The 22,761-nt window shown below is 34.8% G+C and overlaps 1 protein-coding gene across 1 annotated transcript in view; it reads left to right on the forward strand.

Annotated features, from left to right (window-relative positions):
• Nucleotides 1-22,761, forward strand: part of ZPLD1 (zona pellucida like domain containing 1) — a 62,442-nt gene that overhangs the window by 34,121 nt on the left and 5,560 nt on the right. The window contains exons 3-9 of the mRNA XM_012779653.3: nucleotides 3,355-3,575; nucleotides 6,349-6,530; nucleotides 7,773-7,845; nucleotides 11,825-11,922; nucleotides 13,288-13,368; nucleotides 18,131-18,302; nucleotides 19,557-19,665. Of these exons, the coding sequence (XP_012635107.2) occupies nucleotides 3,355-3,575; nucleotides 6,349-6,530; nucleotides 7,773-7,845; nucleotides 11,825-11,922; nucleotides 13,288-13,368; nucleotides 18,131-18,302; nucleotides 19,557-19,665 (936 nt within the window). The remainder of the gene's footprint in view (nucleotides 1-3,354; nucleotides 3,576-6,348; nucleotides 6,531-7,772; nucleotides 7,846-11,824; nucleotides 11,923-13,287; nucleotides 13,369-18,130; nucleotides 18,303-19,556; nucleotides 19,666-22,761) is intronic.

Here is a 22,761-nt window from a genome sequence, read left to right on the forward strand (position 1 = left end):
GGGCCACACTACCTCTGAGAGAAGAGTGCTGTCTTGTTTCTTTCTAGTTTCCTGTGATTTGCTGGCAATCTTGTGTGTACCTTGGCTTGTACATGCATCACTCAGATCCTCTGTCTTTTTTTTTTTTTTCAGCATTTAATGGGGATACAAATGTTAAGATTACCTATATTGCCCATGACCCCTCTCCTCCCTCAAGTCAGAGCTTCAAGCATGACCATCCCCCAGACGTTGCACATCTCACTCATGTTTGTATATACCCATCCTCTCCCCACCCCCACCTGCCTGACACCCGATAGATGTTATTCCTATATGTCCACTTAGGTGTTGATCAGTTAATACCTATTTGCTGGTAAGTACATATGGTTCTTGTTTTTCCATTCTTGAGATACTTCACTTAGTAGAATGGGTTCCAGCTCTATCCAGGAAAACACAAGAGGTGCTATATCACCATTGTTTCTTAAAGCTGAATAGTACTCCATGGTATACATATACCACATTTTATTAATCCACTCATGTATTGATGGGCACCTGGGTTGTTTCCACACCTTTGCAATTGTGAATTGTGCTGCTATAAACATTCGAGTGCAGGCGTCTTTTTTGTAGAGTGTCATTTGATCTCTTGGGTAGATGCCCAGTGGTGGAATTGCTGGATCAAATGGTAGATATACTTGTTTCACTTTAAGGTATCTCCATATTGTTTTCCACAGAGGTTGAACCAGTTTGCAGTCCCACTAGCAGTGTAGGAGTGCTTCTATCTCTCTGCATCCATGCCAACATTTATTGTTTGGGGACTTTTTGATAAAGGCCATTCTTACTGGAGATAAGTGATATCTCATTGTAGTTTTGATTTGAATTTCCCTGATGATTAGAGATATTGAGAATTTTTTCATATGTTTGTTGGCCATTATTCTGTCTTCTTTTGAAAATTTTCTCTTCGTGCCCACTTTTTGATAAAGTTGCCCACTCTTTGCCCACTTTTTGATAAAGTTGTTTGATTTTTTCCTTGCTGATTTTCCTGATTTCTAAATAGATTCTAGTTATCAGTCCTTTATTGGATGTATAGCCTGTGAAAATTTTCTCCCATTCTGTGGGTTGTCTGCTCTCTGGACAGTTTTTTGGCTGTGCAGAAGCTTTGATCAGGTCTTTTGATTAGGTCTTTTGATCAGGTCTCATTTATTTATTTTTGTTGCTGCTGTGATTGCCTTTCGGGTCTTCTTCATAAATTCTTTGCCTAGGCCAATGTCTAGAAGAGTATTTCCAACATTTTCCTCTAGATTTCTAACAGTTTCACACTTAAGGTTCAAGTCTGTTACCCAGTGTGAGTTGATTTTTGTAAAAGGTGAAAGGTGTGGGTCTTGTTTCAGTCTTCTACATGTGGCTATCCAGATTTTCCAGCACCATTTATTGAATAAGGGTTCTAATAAGGTCCCCAGTGTATGTTTTTGTCTGCTTTGTCAAAGATTAGATGGCTATATAAAGATGGTTTTATATCTGGGTTCTCTGTTTTGTTCTACTGGTCAATGACCCTGTTCTTGTGCCAGTCCCAGGATGTTTTAATTACTATAGCCTTAGTATAGTTTGAAGTCTGATAAATTGATACCTCCCATTTTGTTTTTATTGCCTTGGATTTATTTTTCTATACAGGGTCTTGTCTGGTTCCATATGAAGAGTAAAATTATTTTTTCTATATTTGTGAAAAATGATGATGGTATGTTAACAGGGATTGCATTGAGGTGTTTGTCAAGAAAATAATCCCTCACAATCAAATGGGCTTCATCCCAGGGATGCAGGGATGGTTTAACATAAGCAAATCTATAAATGTAATTCACCATGTAAACAGAAGCAAAAACAAAGACCACATGATCCTCTCAATAGATGCAGAAAAAGTGTTTGACAAAATTCAACACCCTTTTATGATAAGAACGCTTAACAAAATAGGCATAGACAGGGCTTACCTAAAAATGATACAAGTTATATATGACAAACCCATAGCCAACATTATAGTGAATGGGGAAAAATTGAAAGCATTCCTACTTAGAACTGGAACAAGGCAAGGTTGCCCACTATCTCCACTTCTATGCAACATAGAACTGGAAGTCCTTGCTACAGCAATCAGACAAGAGAGCAAAATCCAAATGGGAGCAGAAGAGATCAAACTCTCACTCTTTGCTGATGACATGATATTATACCTATAAAACCCCAAAGATTCAATGAAGAGACTTCTTGAATTGATACATGAATTTAGTAAAATCTCAGGATACAAAATCTATACACACAAATCAGAGACATTCATATATGCCAACAACAGTCAAAGTGAGAACCCAATCAAAGACTCAATTCCCTGCAAGATAGCAACAAAGAAAATAAAGTACCTAGGAATGTATTTAACTAAGAAGATAAAAGATCTCTACAGGACAAACTATGAAACACTGAAGAAGGAAATAGCAGAGAATGTAAATAGGTGGAAGAACATATCATGCTCATGGGTTGGCAGAATCAAACTGTTAAAATGTCTATACTACCCAAAGTGACCTACAGATTCTCTGTCTTCACATGGTATCTTCCTTATGCCCTATTTCTTTTACAAAGACACCAGTCATATTGGATTAGGGCTCTACCCTACCCCATTTTAGCTAATTGAATCTGCTACAACCTTATTTCCAAAGAAAGCCTGAGGTACTGGGATTAGGACTTTAACATAACTTTTCACAGGGCTGAAGCAGACACAATTTTCTTAGAGTAAGCTATTAATTTTTGTTCATAATATCAGCACACTATTTTTAATTCCCTTTCTCTCTAGTGTGCTTTAATTTAGGCAAAATAAAATGGAATTCTGATGGATGGCTTTTGTTTATACATCTGGATAAGATGGGTTATCAAACACCGAAGTGCTTAACAATTTGGTTTAGGGTGGTTTTAACTTCTTCTTCCTTCCACTTGGGAAAATGCATCATTTGCAGAGAGTTTCACTGTTCTAGATAGATGATGTGAATAATTCACTCACTCTAGCTCTGAATTTCCTCAGTAACCTGGTTATTTTCCACTTAATTCCTTGGTCATTCAATAATAGTCAGCTAACATTTAATGCACATCCAGGCAACACCAGAAAGAAACAGAGATGAACTATAACCTACACTCAACGATCTCTCCCTAAATAACTAAATTAAAGACTTTTTTGCCTGGTGCATTTCTTAATAACTTGCATATTGGATTATGGTGTATTCAAATATAAAAATGGGTTAGACAAAGGAGATGAGTAAATGTGTCAGGGAGATGTTAAATTTATTCATGTAGGAGGGTTTTCTACTTTGCTTTTGTGACTTAACATTTGTTTTTTATATATCTTTATTTCAGCTGAAAGAGATATCAATGTCTACTGTGGAGTACAGACCATTACGATGAAGATTAATTTTTGCACGGTTCTTTTCTCCGGTTATTCGGAAACAGATCTGGCGCTCAATGGAAGGCATGGGGACTCCCACTGCAGGGGGTTCATTAATAACAACACCTTCCCAGCGGTGGTCATTTTCATAATCAATCTCAGCACCTTGGAGGGTTGTGGAAACACCTTGGTGGTAAGATTAGTATGAAATTGTGTGCTGGTCTGGGATTGTCAATAAAAATCCCTCCATTTCATAAAATAATCAGAAGCCCAATCTATCACTCAAGAAAATTTCAATAAAACTGAACAAATCATTTCCCTCTGACTCTTTGAGACATGCACTCCCAAATCTACAATTCTATCCTCCAGTGATGGTTCTGTTTATAGTAGCTGAACAGTCAAGTGGCCTGAGGTCAGCTATGCCTTTCTAAGCAACATTCTTTTGTGTGAATGACATAGACAGATATGTCTCTACAGTTTATCATTAGCCATATTTCTCATGACTTCTATGGAAGTGGCTGATCATTCAATGTTTATTACGGTGAGTCTGGCAGTGAACTGCTTGGCCTGTTGCCTTAGTAACTACATTCATAAAGAAAGATTAAAGAATGGGAAACTTGGAATCTTCTTTCATGTTTACCATTGAATGATCAACACCAATGCCTTGTAAAAGAGGGCTGTCAGTATCTGGTATAAAATTCTTCATTGTATGAGATTGTCCTTTGCATTTCAAATGTTTAACATACTCTATCATGCCTATGAAATCTGAGTAGCAATACTCTTTTGTTGTCATGAGAATTAAAACACCACTTCAAACATTTCCTGCCAAATGAGAACTACTAGTCTACACCATTCATTTATTGATTAATGTATTGTATGCAAAAAATCAAATTAAATAATAAATTGACTTTCCAGTGAATTAAAAGTAATAGAAGTGAATATATTGTGATTTGGCAGAGGTATTAGTTACACTGAAACTTACTTATTACTATTTTTTATTTTGCTTGTTTAAATATAATCTTATTGGTAAATCTGAGTAAAGATTTAAAAGGAGATATGATTAGTATGACCACTTAGCCCAGTGAAGGAGACACTGGATTTTACTCTTCATCAGTTTTTGTTTTGTATTATGAAGGAAATCTTGATATTCTGGGAGTTCAGGGTTTCTAAAATTTGATAGGGGATGGAAGACAGAGAAAAGAGATTTCTTTGAATATAATTTTTACCTTTTCCCACAGGGTGGTTGGAATATTGCACCCATATGACCATTTCTAAGCCCGCAGCTTGGGTATTGTTGACCCTTTTATTAAAAATGTTTATTCACCTCTTGGAGTTGTGTGCAGAGAGGTTATGAAGGGGGCCTAAGGGAGAGTGACACAGGTTAGCTGTTACACGCCCCAGTTCCTTGTGGAGGGAGGAGCCAGTGCGAAGATCAGCAGCATTTCCCCACCCCCACCACGCCCTGGAGCCTTTCCTTCACTTTTCTCTCTGGATTTAAGGCACCTTGCCCAGCTGCCTAGGAAATAATTTAGGAGAAAGTCCAGGAAAAGTGTGCTTGCTTTTTTTCTTTTTTCTAAAGAGCTGAATAACTCTGGTATAGAAATTGTTATATGATTGTGTGTATTTTTTTTTCATAGACAGAATTGATAATGCTTAGCTCTTGAGTCAGGCAAGATGTGGGAAGAGGAGGAGATTTGCTTATTTCATTTTTGCCCTAGGCACCACCAGCTTTGGCATCTGCTCCATAAACATTCCTACATGGGAAAAATTAAGTAGACTACTAAAACATTGTATTAGACTTAAAACGTTTTCATTCATAAAGATTCTTGCTCCATTCATGAATTAGCTGGATAATTGCCTCAGCTTTGCCCATGTGCTATTAGGTTCATGTATAAACTTTGTTCTAGTGTTAAAAATTATTACAAGTCTTAGAAATGTCTGCTAAAACATTTATTGAGTGCTGTATTATATTGGCCATGGTAGGAGAAGCTATGTGTCTCTCTGGTCTTATGAAAGCCAAGAACATTATTGATTCTACCTGAAAGGGTGGTTCTTCAATTTTAGTAGGGTTGGAGAATCAAATGAAAACTAAGCAGACCTAAAAAAACACACACATACGTGCAACATTTTCACATAACTTCTGGAAGTTCATGATCCCTCTAAAACCCATCTATAAACTATTGCCCTAGAAGTAGATGAATATCATTATGAACCAGAGAGAAAGAACCTGAGAAAATCAATCCTCAGAAAATTTATGACCTTCATTCATTTGTTCAAAAATTATTTTGGGGGCCCAAGATGCTGGTCACTGTGTTATACCAAGGATGCAAAGGTGAATGAGTTGGTTCTTGCCCACAAAGAGCTCCTAGAATGGCTAAGGAGACTGCCCAGGTACAGGCTGCTCCCACTGTGCCTACCACTATGATGGAGATAAACCTTGCATGTGGGGCTGGAGGGAGGGGAAGTTTCTCAGGGAAGATGAGATCCCAGGGAGGAGGAGGAGACATCATGGGGAAGTGGGGAGAGCAATGGCTTAAGGAGTATGCACAAAGGCCAGAGCAACAAGGGGCCATAGGGCAGCAGCATTATTGTGGAGAGTGGGAGCCTGGAGATATAAAGCTAACAGGGAAACAGGGTCAGGTACAGGGGTCCTGCCATACCAGAGAATTTGGACTATATCTATGAGTGTTTCCAAGTTATTTGTTGTAGCCCACTGAACCTATTATCTCTCTCCTTTTTTATTTATAAAGAGTAAAGTGTCTTTGGTAAATATGAAGCTTCATTTAGTCTAAGACACACAAAGACACTTATAAATAGCATTTTGTATGTATGATTTCAAAACTGTCACATATTACAGTTGAACTAGACTCTAGAAATAATCTTGTCTCATGTTTTATTTTGCATATGAAGTATCTAGATTCATATGTAGCCATTTAATCATTAAACTTGATCTACCACTCTAACAGGTATCCACAATTCCTGGAGTCAGTGCTTATGGAAATGCAACTTCAGTGCAAATAGGAAATATTTCAGGATATATTGACACTCCAGATCCACCAACAATCATCAGCTATCTACCTGGGCTTCTTTACAAATTTAGTTGTAGTTATCCATTGGAATACCTGGTTAACAATACCCAGCTTGCTTCGTAAGTTCTCATTTTATTCTTGCTTTCTTATATTGTCTTTATGTTTGAGTCATTTCATATCCTTGAGGGACTTAGAAAGATAGCAGGATTTGTTGAGAATAGCCAAACTCAAACAATGTAATGCAAAGAATATTAAGTCTAATATTATACATCTCTATTTCTATCTGTCTATCTTTATCTAATTGTTATGACCCAAAACAATTAGAACCATAAAATTTTTGTTTTCCAAATTAAAACTGGCTCAAACTATTTAGGTGTCTGTCTTGGGTTCTCTTCATTCCTTTTGCCCAGGAACTCTGGGTGCTTAAGCAGTCCTGAAGGTCCTGTGGTGTTTCCAGCATGTGGGCATTTGTAACTACATTGCTGAGTCCTGCCTGTTTCCCTCTCTGCTATTTTCTCTCACTGTTGGACTCTGTTGCCTCCATTTCTAGGGTGTCCAGGCCTCTGCTGAGGTGTCACCTGCAGGGGTGCTGATGATTGCCCAGGGAAGGTGGCATGACCCATAGCCAAGGAGCTTCAAACATGAGCTGGGAGTATAGCCATTTATTTACAGCCACAGATCCGTTCATTATCCCCAAAGCTCATATACCAAGAGAGGGCTATATCCATGTTGCAATATAATCAAAATGGATTGGTCAAAAATATTCATAGCTGGTGATGATAAACACCTTGGTCAGGAGCAAGATTTCAATGCGGAAAATGAGAAAAGAAAAACCTTGAATCAAAAGGATATGGGTGTAGAGGGAAACTTCTCTTACTTCACCCTGCCAGGTCTCACACTAAATACATTCCTGAACTTCAACACCCATGGAAGTTCTTTCATTATTCAATGCATTACACACTTGCTATTTACCATGCAATGTTCTAGCAGTGAACAAAATAAGATAAATTCCCTGATCTCATGAAGCTTCTATTCTAATGGAATTGATGAAAATGTATTTTCATTAGATTCATGTTTTTATGAAAGAAAATTTTTCTGCAAAAAGCCTCATATATGTAATGCAAAATGAATACACTGACTTTAAAAATAAAAAGATCATAAATAACAGTTTGTCTTTACTTGGTCCCTCTTGCTTTTTGATTATTTATCTGTTTAGTGATTTAAACAGTATATCCACTCCAGACACAGTTAAAAGTATATCATGTCTTGCTCAAGAGTTTTAAAGCTTTAAATCTAACATTCAGGTATCACTTTTAATTTAAAATCTCATCAATGCTTTCCATTTTTAAAATCTGTTTTAGGTCCTCAGCTGCTATTTCTGTGAGAGAGAACAATGGCACATTTGTCAGCACTTTGAACCTGCTATTGTATAACGTAAGTTGATGGGTAAAGGATATTATTTTCTCTTTCACTGTTGTGGGAGTCATTTATGTGAATGGCTTTTATATAAAAGTCTGCTGAAAGCCACATTAACCCTGTTATACTCTGTTAACATTTATCCATCATTACTACCATTTTCATATATCTTAGTGATAAAGGAATATCTGAAAACTCCATTAAATTTTCTAAAAGTTGATAAATGATTTAAAGTTTATATCATAAATATGACTCTGTAAGAGTTACTCCAAATGTCTATCTACATTTATACATATATATTTATTTATGTGCATGTATGCATATGTGTGTGTTTGTGTATAGCCATATTCAAGGTTAAGATTTAGGAAATAATATTTTTTTGTGATAAAAAGATTTTTAGGAAGTCCAAATGATACTTCTTTTGGAGACATCATTGGTGATGAATGTGTTAATGTTTCCAATATGGGTTTTCACTGATGACAATTCTGTCACATCTGAAATAATTTGGATTGACTACATAACATTGTCTAAACTTTTGTCATGTAAATATCAATGGTGGCAGCAAAACGTGAAAAATACATGGATTTCTATTTATAACTGCAACATTAATCCCCCAAATGATATTTTCATGTTGATTAAAAATTTTTATTCATACATTTTAAATGCCTGATTTAAATATCAATTTTTCAATCTATCAACCAACATTTTTGTAAATTATGAATCTGATTTTTGCATTATTATTCATGTCATCATGGCACTGAGTTATAATTCATGCAACTGATTTAAAAGTCAGTGCTTTATACTTTGAATATAATGAGCTATAAATATTGTAGTAGGACATTTTCCAAAGGCATTTTAAAAAATCACGTTTATAAGTTTGTAGTCTGACACTGCAGAGTTCTAAACAACAAATTAAAATGTGTTAGAATCAAGATTGCCTTTCTGTCATTTCTAAACTTTCTTTTGCAAAGAGAAACTGCCAACATTCAGCAACTATGTGCCAATATTTGTTCCCAATATGGTCAGATATTTATTATTGTCATGAGCAATATTTATATAAATAACTTTAAATTGGAAAGTTTCCACTTGTTCATTTATATGTGTAAGTTCTCTGAAGTAGAATTGAGATGGCTGGTTTGGATTCAATATTATTTGATGTAATTGAGTGAGACAAAGATGAGAATTCTTGGTCTTGGAAAGTGAAAACTATATCCACATGTCATTAATAATACCACTATTTTTTATGAAATTAAAACATTCTCTCCCTGGAAAAGCAGAAAATCAAAATTTAGAAGTGTGAATTTCAGGATAACTTTTGTTATTAACATCTTTTCTTTACCATTAGAGATGGTATTGTGGTCCTGTTACTAACATGACATAATTCTTCAAAGAATTTCTGGGATGCTAATGCTAAATAAAAGCTTATATTTTGATGATAACCTTAATATTTTAATTCTATGATAAAAAGTTAACCAATTTTTAGATATCAGACCACAAAAGAAATAGGTGGTGCCAAAATACTTCTCGTTTCTGATCAGCTTGCAATAAAAGTATTATTAGTGGTTTAATTAAAAAATAAATTGAATTTTAAAAGTTATTTACTAACCAGGTTTTCAGTAAAATTCAACCAGTGTCTTACAAAGTAATTTTAAAATTAAAAAAATTAACAGACAATTTTCTGGAGCAGTTTTAGCTTTACAGAAAAATGGACACATTTTTTTTCTTTTATTTACATGTAGTATTAGTGTGATACATCCATAAACCAATACTGTTACATTATTAACTAAAGTCCATAGTTTACATGGAGGTTATTCTTGCTGTTGTATATATGACAAATATGTCATGGCATGTACCATCATTATTCTATCATACAGAAAAGTTTCACTGCCTTAAACTAAAATTTTTTCTTAACATAGTGTCATCATAGTATTTTGCCATGTTACAGTAAAAAAATAGTAATTTACACTGAAAAAAATTTGGTATACTTTCATTAGTTGATCCAAAATCATATTTATTATTTGTTTGGAACATTAAAATATAGCTAGCCAAATGTTATTTTATAGCAATTCAAATAAAATATCATTTTGTAATCTTTAGGAGCCTTGTCTTGCTATTTCACATGCAAAATTTTTGCTTTCTAACACTTAGGAATGATGAAAAGTTATATACTTATTGCTTTTAGTCTCTTGTTTCTTATTTGGAGAGAAAAAGTTGAACCCAATTTGATGTAGCACAATGTTTTACTTCTATGAGTTTTGAGATTTAGTAAGTGTACTCAGGGAAAATTATGTTTAGAAAACACAGTGACTTTCATTGAGAATGTGATTTCCATGTATGTAGATTTCTAGTTCAACTATGGAATTATTTTTGTGTGATGTAAATATATCAGTTTTCTTCATTGTAGAAATGGAAAGTGAGAATGTGTTTGTGTATTTGAATTGTACCTAAATGTTACTGTTTTCTGAGTGGGTAAAAAAATAGTAAATCTGAAATAGTGCTATGATGATTATGACTATAAATATTTTTTAAAAGTTCAATAAAGATTAAAATAAATATAATTGATTTTAGGGACAATATATTACTAACAAAAGTAAAAGCAGCTACATAAAATAAAATCAGAAAATTACCTCTTAGAAGCAATTTCAGGAGGAAAAAACTGATGATTCATGATTAAACCACAGCTGAGTCTTATGTAATTTGAAATGACTCAGCAGTATAATATTATAAAGAAAGTAAGCATTCTTCTGGACAGTATTAATGCAAATATAAGATGAAAGAGCTGTATAGTTAATGAAGTGTGGATTATTTGGAGAAGTTAGACAATTAAATAAAAATACTATCTATCAGACATGGTTAAGGATGATGTTTTATTGTTTATCACAAAAATATAGAAAGTAAAAGAGTGAAGAGTAACAGTTTTCAAGTATAACATATAATCCCTCATTTATCTGGCTTTATTTGGAAATAAAATGCTCCACGTGAATAATTTTTTTTCAAAAGTGAGGCATCTAAACTATTATTGTTTTAATTTATAAAATTCGAAATATGCCACTTTCTTTCCAGCATTCTAAACAGAGTATGGTCCATATTTTGTCTTGCCTTGATGACTTTAAGATTTCATAATGAATATTAAAAACGTTCCTTTGCTGCCAAACAGCAAAATCTTCAGAGTTACTAAACTTGAGGAAACTATTGGCCTCTATGTTAAGTGGTACTACTGCTTATATTTTCAGGTATCATTTTTTTGCATTCTACAACATTTTCTGTTTTTCTTCATTATCAAATTATACCTACCACTTATTAATTTCTAGTTTGCTGCTTTAATTTACTATAGATGGGATCAACATGAGTAAGCTTTCTAGAATTGGTCTAAAATAAGACAAAAAGTTGAGATGAGGTCCTGAAACACCCTTCTGTAAGTAACCACCAAGGAATTTGGTGCAGGAAATTTAGGACATACATTTTGGCAACTTAGAAAATATGTTTGTCTCCTTTCTGGTTTTCAACTAAATTTTGGTAATCTCAAATTGCAAGATAAGTGACTTGGGATAAATTAAAGATTATCAAAAGTATAAGACCTACGATTCTAACAGTAAAGGGCTAAAATTGAGGCCAATATAATTTAAATAAACTAAATATTAGCCACTAATATAAGTAACTGGGATATAAATTTAAACAAACTGAATATTGATCATTGAATACTAAACAAACTGAATATTAACCACTGACCATTGAATATAATTTAGATACACTGAACTTCAACCATCATATATGGTAAACTATGAAAACAAAAGGTAGTGTATGCATGGAAATAAATTTACCACACATACGATTTAAGTTCTGTCAAGAAACTGGAGGATTAAATAATTTCTTTTTGAAGTTGCTTCTATAGATTTATTTTGATTTTCTCTCTCTTGATTTCTATAACATTGTTTTAAGTGATAAATGTGCTGTTTTGGGGGAGGTAATGATAGATTGTTTATTGTTTCATCATTAGGATTCCACCTACAATCAACAGTTAATTATCCCCAGTATGGGATTACCTTTGAAAACCAAAGTATTTGCAGCTGTACAAGCCACTAATCTGGATGGCAGGTACTTTCAAACTTTTATCTTTTGTTGGATAAAACATTTTGGCTGCCTAAAGTCTCATGAGTCATAATGTTAGTTCATTCATTTTTAAATTCAATTTGAAAAAATGTTGTCATTGCCACACCATTTAGGCATGCTAATAAAAAAGAAATAACAAATTACAAAGTTAAGGGGTGACACTCACTCTCTGTCATTAATTGGAAAATAACAAGTCTTTGCATAAAGGGGGGTAATATTGCCTAGAAGAGGGCCTGGGAAAATCTTCTGGGATGCCAGAATGTTCTACTTCTTCATGTGAAAGGTGATTAAACAGAAGTAGTCATTTTGTGAACACTGTTGATTTGTGTACTTTTCTGTATGTATGTTACTATTCAATACAAATTTATTAAAGTATGAAAAAACTCTTCCCATAAGGGTCCATGCCAAAATGATATGAAATGATCCCAAGAAACATCACTGCAAAAAATATGCCTCATATGATACTTAGAAAATTCAAAATGATCAAAACTGAAAGGGAACTCAAAAGCTGAAGATCTAATTCTTCCCTATATAAAAAAAGATAATGTCTAATGTAATGGTTTATTTTGGGTTTCTCATGTATTATTATTGACATTTTGCATACTAAAAAGACTGGTATACCATATAAATTTGGTTCTTGTTTACTTTCTCCCTTTCTGCCTTCTCCATATATCGATTCTTGCATATATGTGACTCCTTAAAATTGTCTTGCTAAATGCAGGACTCCCACCCCCAATTTTTTTGTCATTTACTTCCCATGAATTAGTATTTTTTATGACATCCATAGTTGGAATGAAGTAATGTCTAGATCTAAGCACAATCTGGCCTTGTGGAGGAAGGCTGTGTGTGTGCCTCATGGCTTTCTTCTCCTAACACAGTGTCTATTATGGACTCCTACTCCCAGCCCACTGATTCTGATGTACCAAATCTGCCAAACTCCTTTGGCGCATTTGGGATTATGATATCCTCTGTCTTCTGTCAGAGATATTAACTTCTAAAAATATTAGGCCATTGTTCACAGTGAATATATAAGCACCTATCTATTTATGTAGCTTACTTTGGGATTTTGTTTTTAGACTGACCATTCAGTTGCTTTGTACAATTTTATTTTTCATGGCATTACCCTTAACTGCATTTGATGTAGGGATCACAATTTGGTGCATATTTTTAAACACTTTGAGTTTAGGAGAAAGTTTTAATAAACCAGAAGCCTGGTTTATCAAATAACAAGTAATAAAAAACTATATTCCATGGGATAAGAAGTTTGTCAATATTTACTTTCCTTGGATTAGTAACCAACATTCAAAAGGAGACTCTGATTCCAGATTATGTTTGTTTGTGTTCCTGCAGATGGAATGTTCTAATGGATTATTGCTACACAACCCCATCAGGGAACCCAAATGATGACATTCGATATGATCTCTTCCTTAGGTAGGTGTCTAAATCCTGTATTGCTACCAAAGACCCAACTGTAGATAACTGAAATGGAAAATTTAAATCAAATAAACAAATTGTAAGGCACTATTAATAGCTTTTGAATTTCAAGTTTTACATTTTGAACTTTTTAGTCCTTGTAAAGCCTAAAGCATAAAAGTTGAGAATAGTTTTCAACACAAAATGCTGATAAGGCTATTGTTCAATGAGAGTTGTAAGTTAGGTCCACCAAAGATATTTTATTCATGTTTAGGAGATATGGGAATATTTCACTGTCCTAGGGAAAGCATGGTTAAGATATTATTCACAAAAAGAGAAAGGCAAAGGGAGGTTACTATTTATCTGCAGCTAGACCATCTCCTTGTATGTCAGAAGGAAAGTAAAGTTAAAGTAATGGTCTAGATAATTTAGATCTCAAAATACTTTTGTTCATTTATCAGTATTTAATAAGAAACTATAATATCGCCTACCACTCCTTTTTTATTAGAGCCAATAACTTCAATTTCATTTCCCAATAGACAGTGATAGAATGAATGTAATCTACATTTGAGGAAAGGGGACATTGATCATAAAACCATTCAATCATCCCAGTTCCTTCTCAGCATTTTTATTTGACAGCAGAACAGAGTTGAGAGTCAAGCAATGTCTTCTTATCATGCTTATAAAATGCAGTTGGCTCAGATCACTGAAGCTTATTGACACATGATGGGAGTAATATAATGTGAAACCAAGAGAATATGCTTTATTGGCTAATCAAGGTTAAGATGATGTTCAGAGGGTATGGTCAAACTGACACTCTTATTGCTGGAAGTATTAATTTGGGGAACATTTTTGGGAAAAAATGTCAGTATGTATCAAAAGCCTTTGAAGATTTCATATTCTTTTATTAAAGTTTTGCAAATTGGGAAGTATATTTTAAAATATTTATGATGTCCTAGGCTATCAGTGATATTTAAAATGGTAAAACATGGGAACAAATGGCATATTCAGCAATAAAGGAATGGCTAGGTGAATTATGATGAACCAGTAAATTAAGAGTTCACACGGGCTCTACAATTACATAAATTTATTTATTAAATAGAAAATAAATGGTTGGCTCTATTTTACCTTCTCCCTTTTTGTCTTTTTGGTATTTCTATCCTCAAAAATATGCAATTCTTTAAAATTTAAATGCATTAAAATATGCAGTAAAAGAATGAACACACACAATTGTATATGTATAATGAACTTCATTTATATGATAGATTGTAAGAAGAAACACCAAGAGGTTCATAGCAGTTATTTATTCATGGCAGGGTTATGGATCATTTTGTTTTGACATTTCTCTTATTTTGCCAAATTTCTATAATCATCACATATCGATAATCTGGAATATGATCATCAAACCTCTAGTACGAATATGGCAGTAGCTTAGTTCTCATCTGTTTCAGTATGTTATTGGAAATCAGAGACAGTGAAATGGATAACTAAAAAACTTTCCCAAATATTTCTTGTGTGAACCTAGGAGAAAAAAAACCCTGAAAAATTCTAAAATTACTGTTAGTATTGATAAAAGCAGTTACGATCAGGAGAAAATGGTGCAGGAAGCAGTGTAGGGGAGGTGACAGGGGAAGTAGAGGGTCTTAAGGTTGGCAGATCCTAGAACCAGCCAGGAGAAGTGCTAGAAGGAGAAGGCATCACTCTGAGTGGAAGCTGCTAGGAGCATAGCTGAAATCAAACAGCCACCAGGGGTGAGGGATCTGGAGAACGAAGGAGTAGAGAGTGCCAGAACCTCAGAGGTAGCAGATCTCATAAAGAGCCAGCAAAAGTACATCTCCTAAAGGTGAAAGACTCACCTGGGAAAGCAAGGGCCCTACCCTTGGTGGCTAGGCTGGTGAATAAACCTGAGGAACCCAGGGCTGATGGTAGAACTCTTGTGAATATCTTTAAGTTCAGAGAGGCAGAGAAAACTCAGGTATACAGAGAAAACTGTCTGTCATTGTAAGACAGAGGAGGGAGCCCTTGAGTTGAGGAATTGCTTGAGAAAAGTCATTACCTCAAGGCCTTAGGAGTCTGCTGAACACAATAGGTCTAGGGAAATCCAACTCTTAAATATGAATGATAAACAAACGCAGGCATTTCTTGTAGTGTTCCAATATACCACAAGAAAAATGTCAAAATGGCAGAAAAATTTTAAAGATGAATTAAACTCACCAGGAAAATGTTGCCATGGAACAGATAAGATTTGTAATTAAACATCCCAACATTAATTTAAAAAAATTAAAAACCAATCATAGCTATGAAGATAGAATTATAAGAACTAAGGTAAGCAAAGATAGGACAATAAAAGGTAAGGCTATTAGAATGTGAAAAGTGAACTAGGAGAAATGGATATAGATGGAAACAGAAAAAATGTATTATAGGAAGGGAGACATAACTAGAAGGTATTCAAGGGAGTGCAGACACAGCAGAAACACAGTATGGGCCATACAGGATAAATATAACAAATGCATAAGAAGAAATAAATATAAAGAAAAAGATAAAATGGATTAAGTAGGAAAAATAGAAATAAAAAGTAAAGGGAATTCAATATACGTATAATATGTATAATTAGACTCCCCTTAAAAGAAGCCAAAATAATAGAACAAATGTTTAAAAATATAATCCAGGAACACTTTCCTAAATTAAAAAAAAAAAAACAAAAATACTTCACATCCACATAATGAAAAGATACCCTGGATGAAATTGAAGCTTTTACAAAGTGAAAACTAGAAGAAATATAAAAATATATAATCAGAAATACACTAAAAATTAGAGACCTTACCTGTCAGGAAACTTAATTCTAGTGGCCAACAATTAAGTTAGGACACAGAAGATCTAAACAAGATAAGCAATGAGGTATATATTGAGAGGCAGCAATTTATAATAATATCAGAAAACAGAAAGTCCTCACCACTTTGAAATTGTAGAACTCATAAATAACACTGTATCAGATGTGAAAATATGAACCAACATTTTACAATAAATTAAGAAAAAGTTGATTCTTTGAAGAAATAGAGAATCACAAGCTAATCAAATCAAGAACACAAAGGATAAATAACAAATGCAAAATACAAACAGACAAGTGAGGAATCAACATGGAAATGAGGAGAATATAATCCTACCAGGTATCATAGTTAATAAAAGCTTTACACTTATTAAAGGGATATGATATAATGCAAGATTAGACACATAGACAAAAGTTACAGCATAGTAAGTGGAGAAATAGATTCCCAACACGAGGGAATTTAGTATATGATAGAGCATGGTTCCACAAATCAGTGGAATAAACAGATTTTTTTTAAAGAGCACTGATCATGGATAACCACAGGAGAAAAAATAGTATTGGATCTATATTTCATTTAATACTCCATAATAAACTCTAAATAGATAATTAATTTAACTGTAAAACCTACAACTTTAAAAGTGATAGAATAAAGCATACAAAATACCTTTAAACCTTTAGAGCAAGAAAACCATCTTCAGCCCAAATACTAGAAGCCATAAAAGAAAATATTGAAAGTTCAACGACATAAAAATAAAACTGTGCATGTGTAAGTGAGCACGCATGTGCACACACACACACACAGAGGAATGTCCAAAGCCCAATAACAAAATAAAACCATTTGCAATTTATATAACAAGCCAGTAGCCACTCTTCCTAACACATAAAGAATCGGAAAGAAAAAGGCCAACAACACAATAGAATTTGGGCAAAGAGCATGAACAATTTTTAGATCCAAAAAACCACAAATGGCTGAAATGTATGTGAAAAGATACATTATTAATTCTAAGAAAAATATAAATTATAATAAAAATAAAATGAAAGTTTCCTTTTACTGTCAAATAAGAAATAATCCAAAATTTTATCCATACACTTTGCTGATATAGCTCTGGAGATATAAGAATTACTTTCATATAATGCTGGGTAAGCCCAAAATAGAAAAAAACTTATAGAGGGCAAAGTGGCAATATCTATTAAATGATTCTAGAGATATATTTTACAGGTAGCCCTCTACATGTTCAAAGTAATGTATTACAAGACTATTCATTGTTTCTGTGTTTTTCAAGAGCAAAAGAATCAAAAACAATGCAAGTGGACATAAACAGTGAACTGATTAAATAAACCCTTGTGCATATGCCTGAGAGAATAGAATACAGCTGTGGAAGAAAGAGAAAGAGAATGCTTTCTAAATATTCATATGGAAAGATCACTAAGATGTGCTGTTAAATCATTAAAAGGCAAGGTCTATAACAGTGTAGACAGTTGTTTAAGGAGAGGGAAAAATAAGAATATATTGCTTCTGTTTCTATTTTTATATATCCCTGGAGGATGTAAAAATGGGTGAGATCATCTCTGGCAGGTCTGAATGTGAATATGGAATGTTGTGGACAGGGGAAAGTTGAGAGGGAGACTTATCACTATCTCTCTGTCTCCCTCTCCATATATATATATATATATATTTGAACCATATGAAAGTATAATTCCCCTAAAATTTGACAGTAATATTGTAACCAGAATCTGACCTATTTAAATTTTATGATCCAGGTTATTATTGTCATATCTGTTGAATTAGTTTATGCTCTTATTAAATATCTGTAACATGGCATGGCATGGTTCTTTTAGCTGTTAATGTAATGGGGTACCCTTAATAATGTAGAAATTAATTTACAAGCCACAGTAGGTTGGTACTTTCCAATAATGTCTTGTTTTCACAATGTCTTGTTTCCTACAATGTAGCTGTGACAAAGATCCTCAGACCACCGTCATTGAAAATGGCAGAAGCCAGCGTGGCCGGTTTTCCTTCGAAGTGTTCCGATTTGTGAAACACAAGAATCAGAAAATGTCCACGGTCTTCCTGCACTGCGTTACCAAGCTCTGCAGAGCTGATGATTGCCCCTTCCTTATGCCAGTATGATTTTTAAGCAACTTTATTCTAAATTGTTGAATTGATCTAAGCTGAGAGGTTATCAAGCGTCAGGGACTAATTGCTATATAGAAAGTGCATATACATTAAGTCAAACAGTTTGAAGTAGGATGTATTCATTCATCCAGTAAAGAGCTATTAAACCTCTACTTTTTGCCAAGCATTATTCCAGGGATATAGAGATGACGCCTGCATGAATTCTGAATTCAATAGGCTTATCCTTTAGGACCATGAGATAGTCATGAAAAAAAAAAAAAGCAAGACAAAAATCTTATGGTGCAAAGGCAGACAAATATATGGGTTGTAGTAAGAGGCAATATTCACCATTGTGAGAGAGATGAAACAGGAACGACTGGGAGAATTGGTGGAGAAGAACTCCAACTGTAACTGTGAAGACAGATGAACCTGAAAAGGGCAAAATCAAGAGTGCGAGTGACGCTCCATAGCAAAGGATGGTCAAAGTCACAGACATAAACCAGTGTGATCAGGGAACTTCTAGTCCTTTAGTAAAGCTGTGGACCAGAGGATGATGGGAAAACCTAGGGAGAGGGCTGCGCTGGTGCTGGAAGGGTAGACTGGGGCCAGATGGCCTGGGAATCCCTTGGATTAAAAGTTAAAAACCATGAAAGGCGTGGCTCTGAATTGCATACAGCCACTAGTAAAATATAGACCCATTTAGTAGTGAATAAAAAACAATTCTATTCTGACAGGCTCTTTAGGGTCACATCAATATTAACCTGAGAAAAATGCAGGCAATTTAAAAAATTTGAAATGGCTTTAATATGTTTCTATTTATGTTCAATTCATGCATGGAAAGCTATTTCTTCACAATCACTGATCTCTTTGCTCTAACTGACTGTATCAGAGGGGGGTAAATGGAGAGTCCATATTACCTTGGATCCGTGCTGACCAACATTTTCAGGAAGGATTTATTAAAGGCTTGAGAGAAATAAAAGTAGAAAAGTTTGATAAACACAGCTCTTTTTCAGGAGAGCCAGTGAGCTATGTAAATTAATGAGGCAGTGCACAATTACAGCGGGAGGAAATAAGAAATGTGGCCCAAGCCAGGGTAAGAAACACTGTAGCAGTTATATGCAAAGTAATTAAATAAATGCGCAGAAGGAAACGAATAAAATTAAGCATGTGGTATGTCTTCCAAAAGAATCTGCTTTCCAAATGGCCGTAAAGAAACGGTTTCGTGCCGGTGTGGAATTTCATTTGTTTTCATTAACTCCTCAGGTTTGCAGCCACAGAGAGAGGAGAGGCGCGGGGAGGAGGACAACTGGGAGCCCCCAGGGCACTTCTGGAAGCGCCGTCCTCTCTGCCGGGCCCATCATTACTCGGAGTGGTAGGAGTGCTCCTCCTTCTCTATGTAGTAATAGATGGCTCCAAAATGCCTCCTTACTTGGCTTCTCACAAGAACTCAAAGTGGCTCCTAAACAGCACTAATTAACTGTGAGACAAGACAAACTGCTAAGCAACTTTAATTTCACAGTAGTTTTCCTGTTTACTCAACTTTCACACAAAGGGCAATATCGTCTTTACCACATTTCTCTTTACACACACGTATGTACATACCTACATACACAGCCGCTGCCCGGGCACGTTTCATCACCCCTGTGGATCCGCTCTACCCTTCCCTGCCCCTAGGGGACTGTGTTCACTGGCTCCCGGTGCTATCTAGTTTCTGGGGGGGCTTAACCGATAGGTGGCGCTGTTAGTAGCCAGGAGGGCACAGGCAATGTGAAAGTTCCACACTGCTCCTGCCAGACAACTCTCCCTAAAACTACTCTAGAAACCCTGTCCTTAACCCAGAGCCAGGACACTTGACTTTCTCTTATAAAAATTCCCTACATCTTTGTAAATAGTCCTAGTAAACATTCCTTACACTGTCCAGTTTTAGTGCCATTTGTTTCCTTCCAGGATACTGTATCCTACATAAACCCACCCAGTGCACTCATATCATGGACACAACTCATATACACATCTATTCTCATGTATACAAATATTTGTGAATGCATATGCATACACACACACTCTACAAAGGGATATAGATTTAAGTTGGCATGAACCTGGAGACATCCAGAGTCAGTATACAAAACAATTATGGAGCATAAGCAACGCTGAAACTGACGTTGGGACACCTGGTTTCAAGGTCTAGCTTTTGTTCTAACAAAGTATGTCATGAGATTTACTTCATTTCTCTGGGCAAATGTTTCTTCATTTTTAAAATGAGGAGTTTTAGAAGTATCTTTTAAGATTCTTTCTAACTCTATAGTTCTAAATTCGTCTAAAAAAGAGAGAATAATTTTGATTTGGATTATATGCTAATAATATTTTCTCCATTTATATTATCCTTAAGGCTGTTATTATGTTTCAGTTAGATTTTCTGTACTTTTCCTCCCATGCTGCTCAACCCATAGTGAAAAGAAAGTTTTGCCTGAAATAGGTAAATAATTAAGCAAAAAGTGGTCTGGGCCTGAAAAATCCAGAGAATTACTTTAATTGGTGACTTCCCTGTGTTTGTGTATGCATAGTATTATTTAAAAACAAACTAATAGATCTTTTAAATACTGCAGAAATTTATTAAATATGAAGTTTCAAACTTAGTCTGTACTCCCTGAGGATTTTTGGTATGTGCTTTGAATGGTTTGAAAATGCCTGGTTTGTGGTTTGTGAAAGGCCCAATTCTTATCTCTATCTAGCTGTCAGAAGCACTTCATAGAATTGCATTGAATGGAAACTCAGTTATTGTTGACAATATTTAGGAATGCTTTTGAGTAGTCACAACAAAAATATTTTTATTTCTATGGAGCACATCTAGAGTCAGTTTGCTATAGAAAAGAATCTTGTAAGTGACACTTCCTCTTGGGTAGATGGCTTTTCCTCCTTAACAACCTCCTTGCTTCCTTCGTGCCTGGCCAAACTGAATATTACAACTTTTAAATAACTTGTTAATGTAAGGTGATCTTTACAAAGACCAAAAAAGTTTCTAAGATCCCCAAATCCCTATAAACATTACCAAATAGAAGCCTCTAATTCTAACATAGCTAACCAGCTTTCCAGGTTTGTGGGTTTCTCACATTCCATGTCCAGTTGCCCCAAATATCTATGCTGAAACCTCAAAGAGCTGGTACAATGCCTCTGACGTCATGCCTGGATTTCATTTTTCCCGATTTTCAATCTGTTTACACCTTAAGGATGTCACTTATTCCCCAACATACTAGGGTTGTCACTGAGTCACCTTAGGTCTCTCCATTGAGAAAGCCCCCAAAGGGTCACGTTCAGACCTTCCAGATCCCCTTGAATCTTCTCTCACTCTCCCTGGATTTATTTTTTTATAACTTTGATAAATAACAGTAGGACAGTCCTCACTTTTTGGTGATTATGGGGGCCTCACTGCTTAGAGAACAATGTTTACATTATTATACTATGATATTCAGGCAAACTTCATTTTTTTAAATTCCACATGAACACACAACTCAGAACTCAAGCCATATCCTTCCACAGGCAAATCCTATACAAACTAAATGTTGAGTTTAACGACCAGGGCTCTCCTCTTTCCTTAGTTTCACTTTATCTTTACCTTAGGTCAGGTAGAATTTACCTCTCCAGGTCCTGTGGCCAATTTTATATAGACAAATCCAATTCCAGGTTTGTTTTGTTCTCTTCAAAGCTCACTGATAGTTGGAGGTTTTACTCATTGAGCAACTCCTTTCCACTAGACATCTGGCTTAGGTCAAATAAAAGATGTTAAACCTCAGAACTCTTGTTTTGTTTTTTCAATGAAATAAAATCCATTCTGTATATTTAATACTTTTGTTAGTTAATGTAGGAAAATGTTCACATCCTCAAAATGCAAAATCCTCAAAATTCCTGATGTGTTCTTATTTAATGCTTCCAAATGCTAGAACTGCTTAGGCAAGGAAATGCTTATCATACGCTACACTTCTGGAAATTTAGAAGTACAAACACTGGAAAACAATAATATCTAATTGTTTTGTTTACATAAATTCCTGTGGAGAAACCCAAGCCATACTCTTGTTCAACTTGTATCATTGAGTTTTTAGGGGTAGTTAATAATTCATTTGAGCATATGCATTTAGTCCCTACCTGAGACCGGCACTCTGCTAGGAAGTGGGAAAACAATAGAGAACAGGCCACAGACTTTGCCCTCAGTGATCTTAGAGTTTAGAGATAGAGGATTGAAGAACATAACACAGTGGAAAGTAAAAAGTTTGGAGGTTATTTTGAAGAACATAACACAGTGGAAAGTAAAAAGTTTGGAGGTTATTTTGAAGAACATAATACAGTGGAAAGTAAAAAGGTTGGAGGTTATTAACTTAGAATATATGATACATTTTACTGTATAGGTAATTAAATATTTTTTAAAAAATAGTTTGCTAGTGCTAAGAAGGAAAATATATTCGTTTTGTCTATATCT

Source organism: Microcebus murinus, chromosome 1 (assembly GCF_040939455.1).
Source record: "Microcebus murinus isolate Inina chromosome 1, M.murinus_Inina_mat1.0, whole genome shotgun sequence".
Taxonomy (NCBI): domain Eukaryota; kingdom Metazoa; phylum Chordata; class Mammalia; order Primates; family Cheirogaleidae; genus Microcebus; species Microcebus murinus.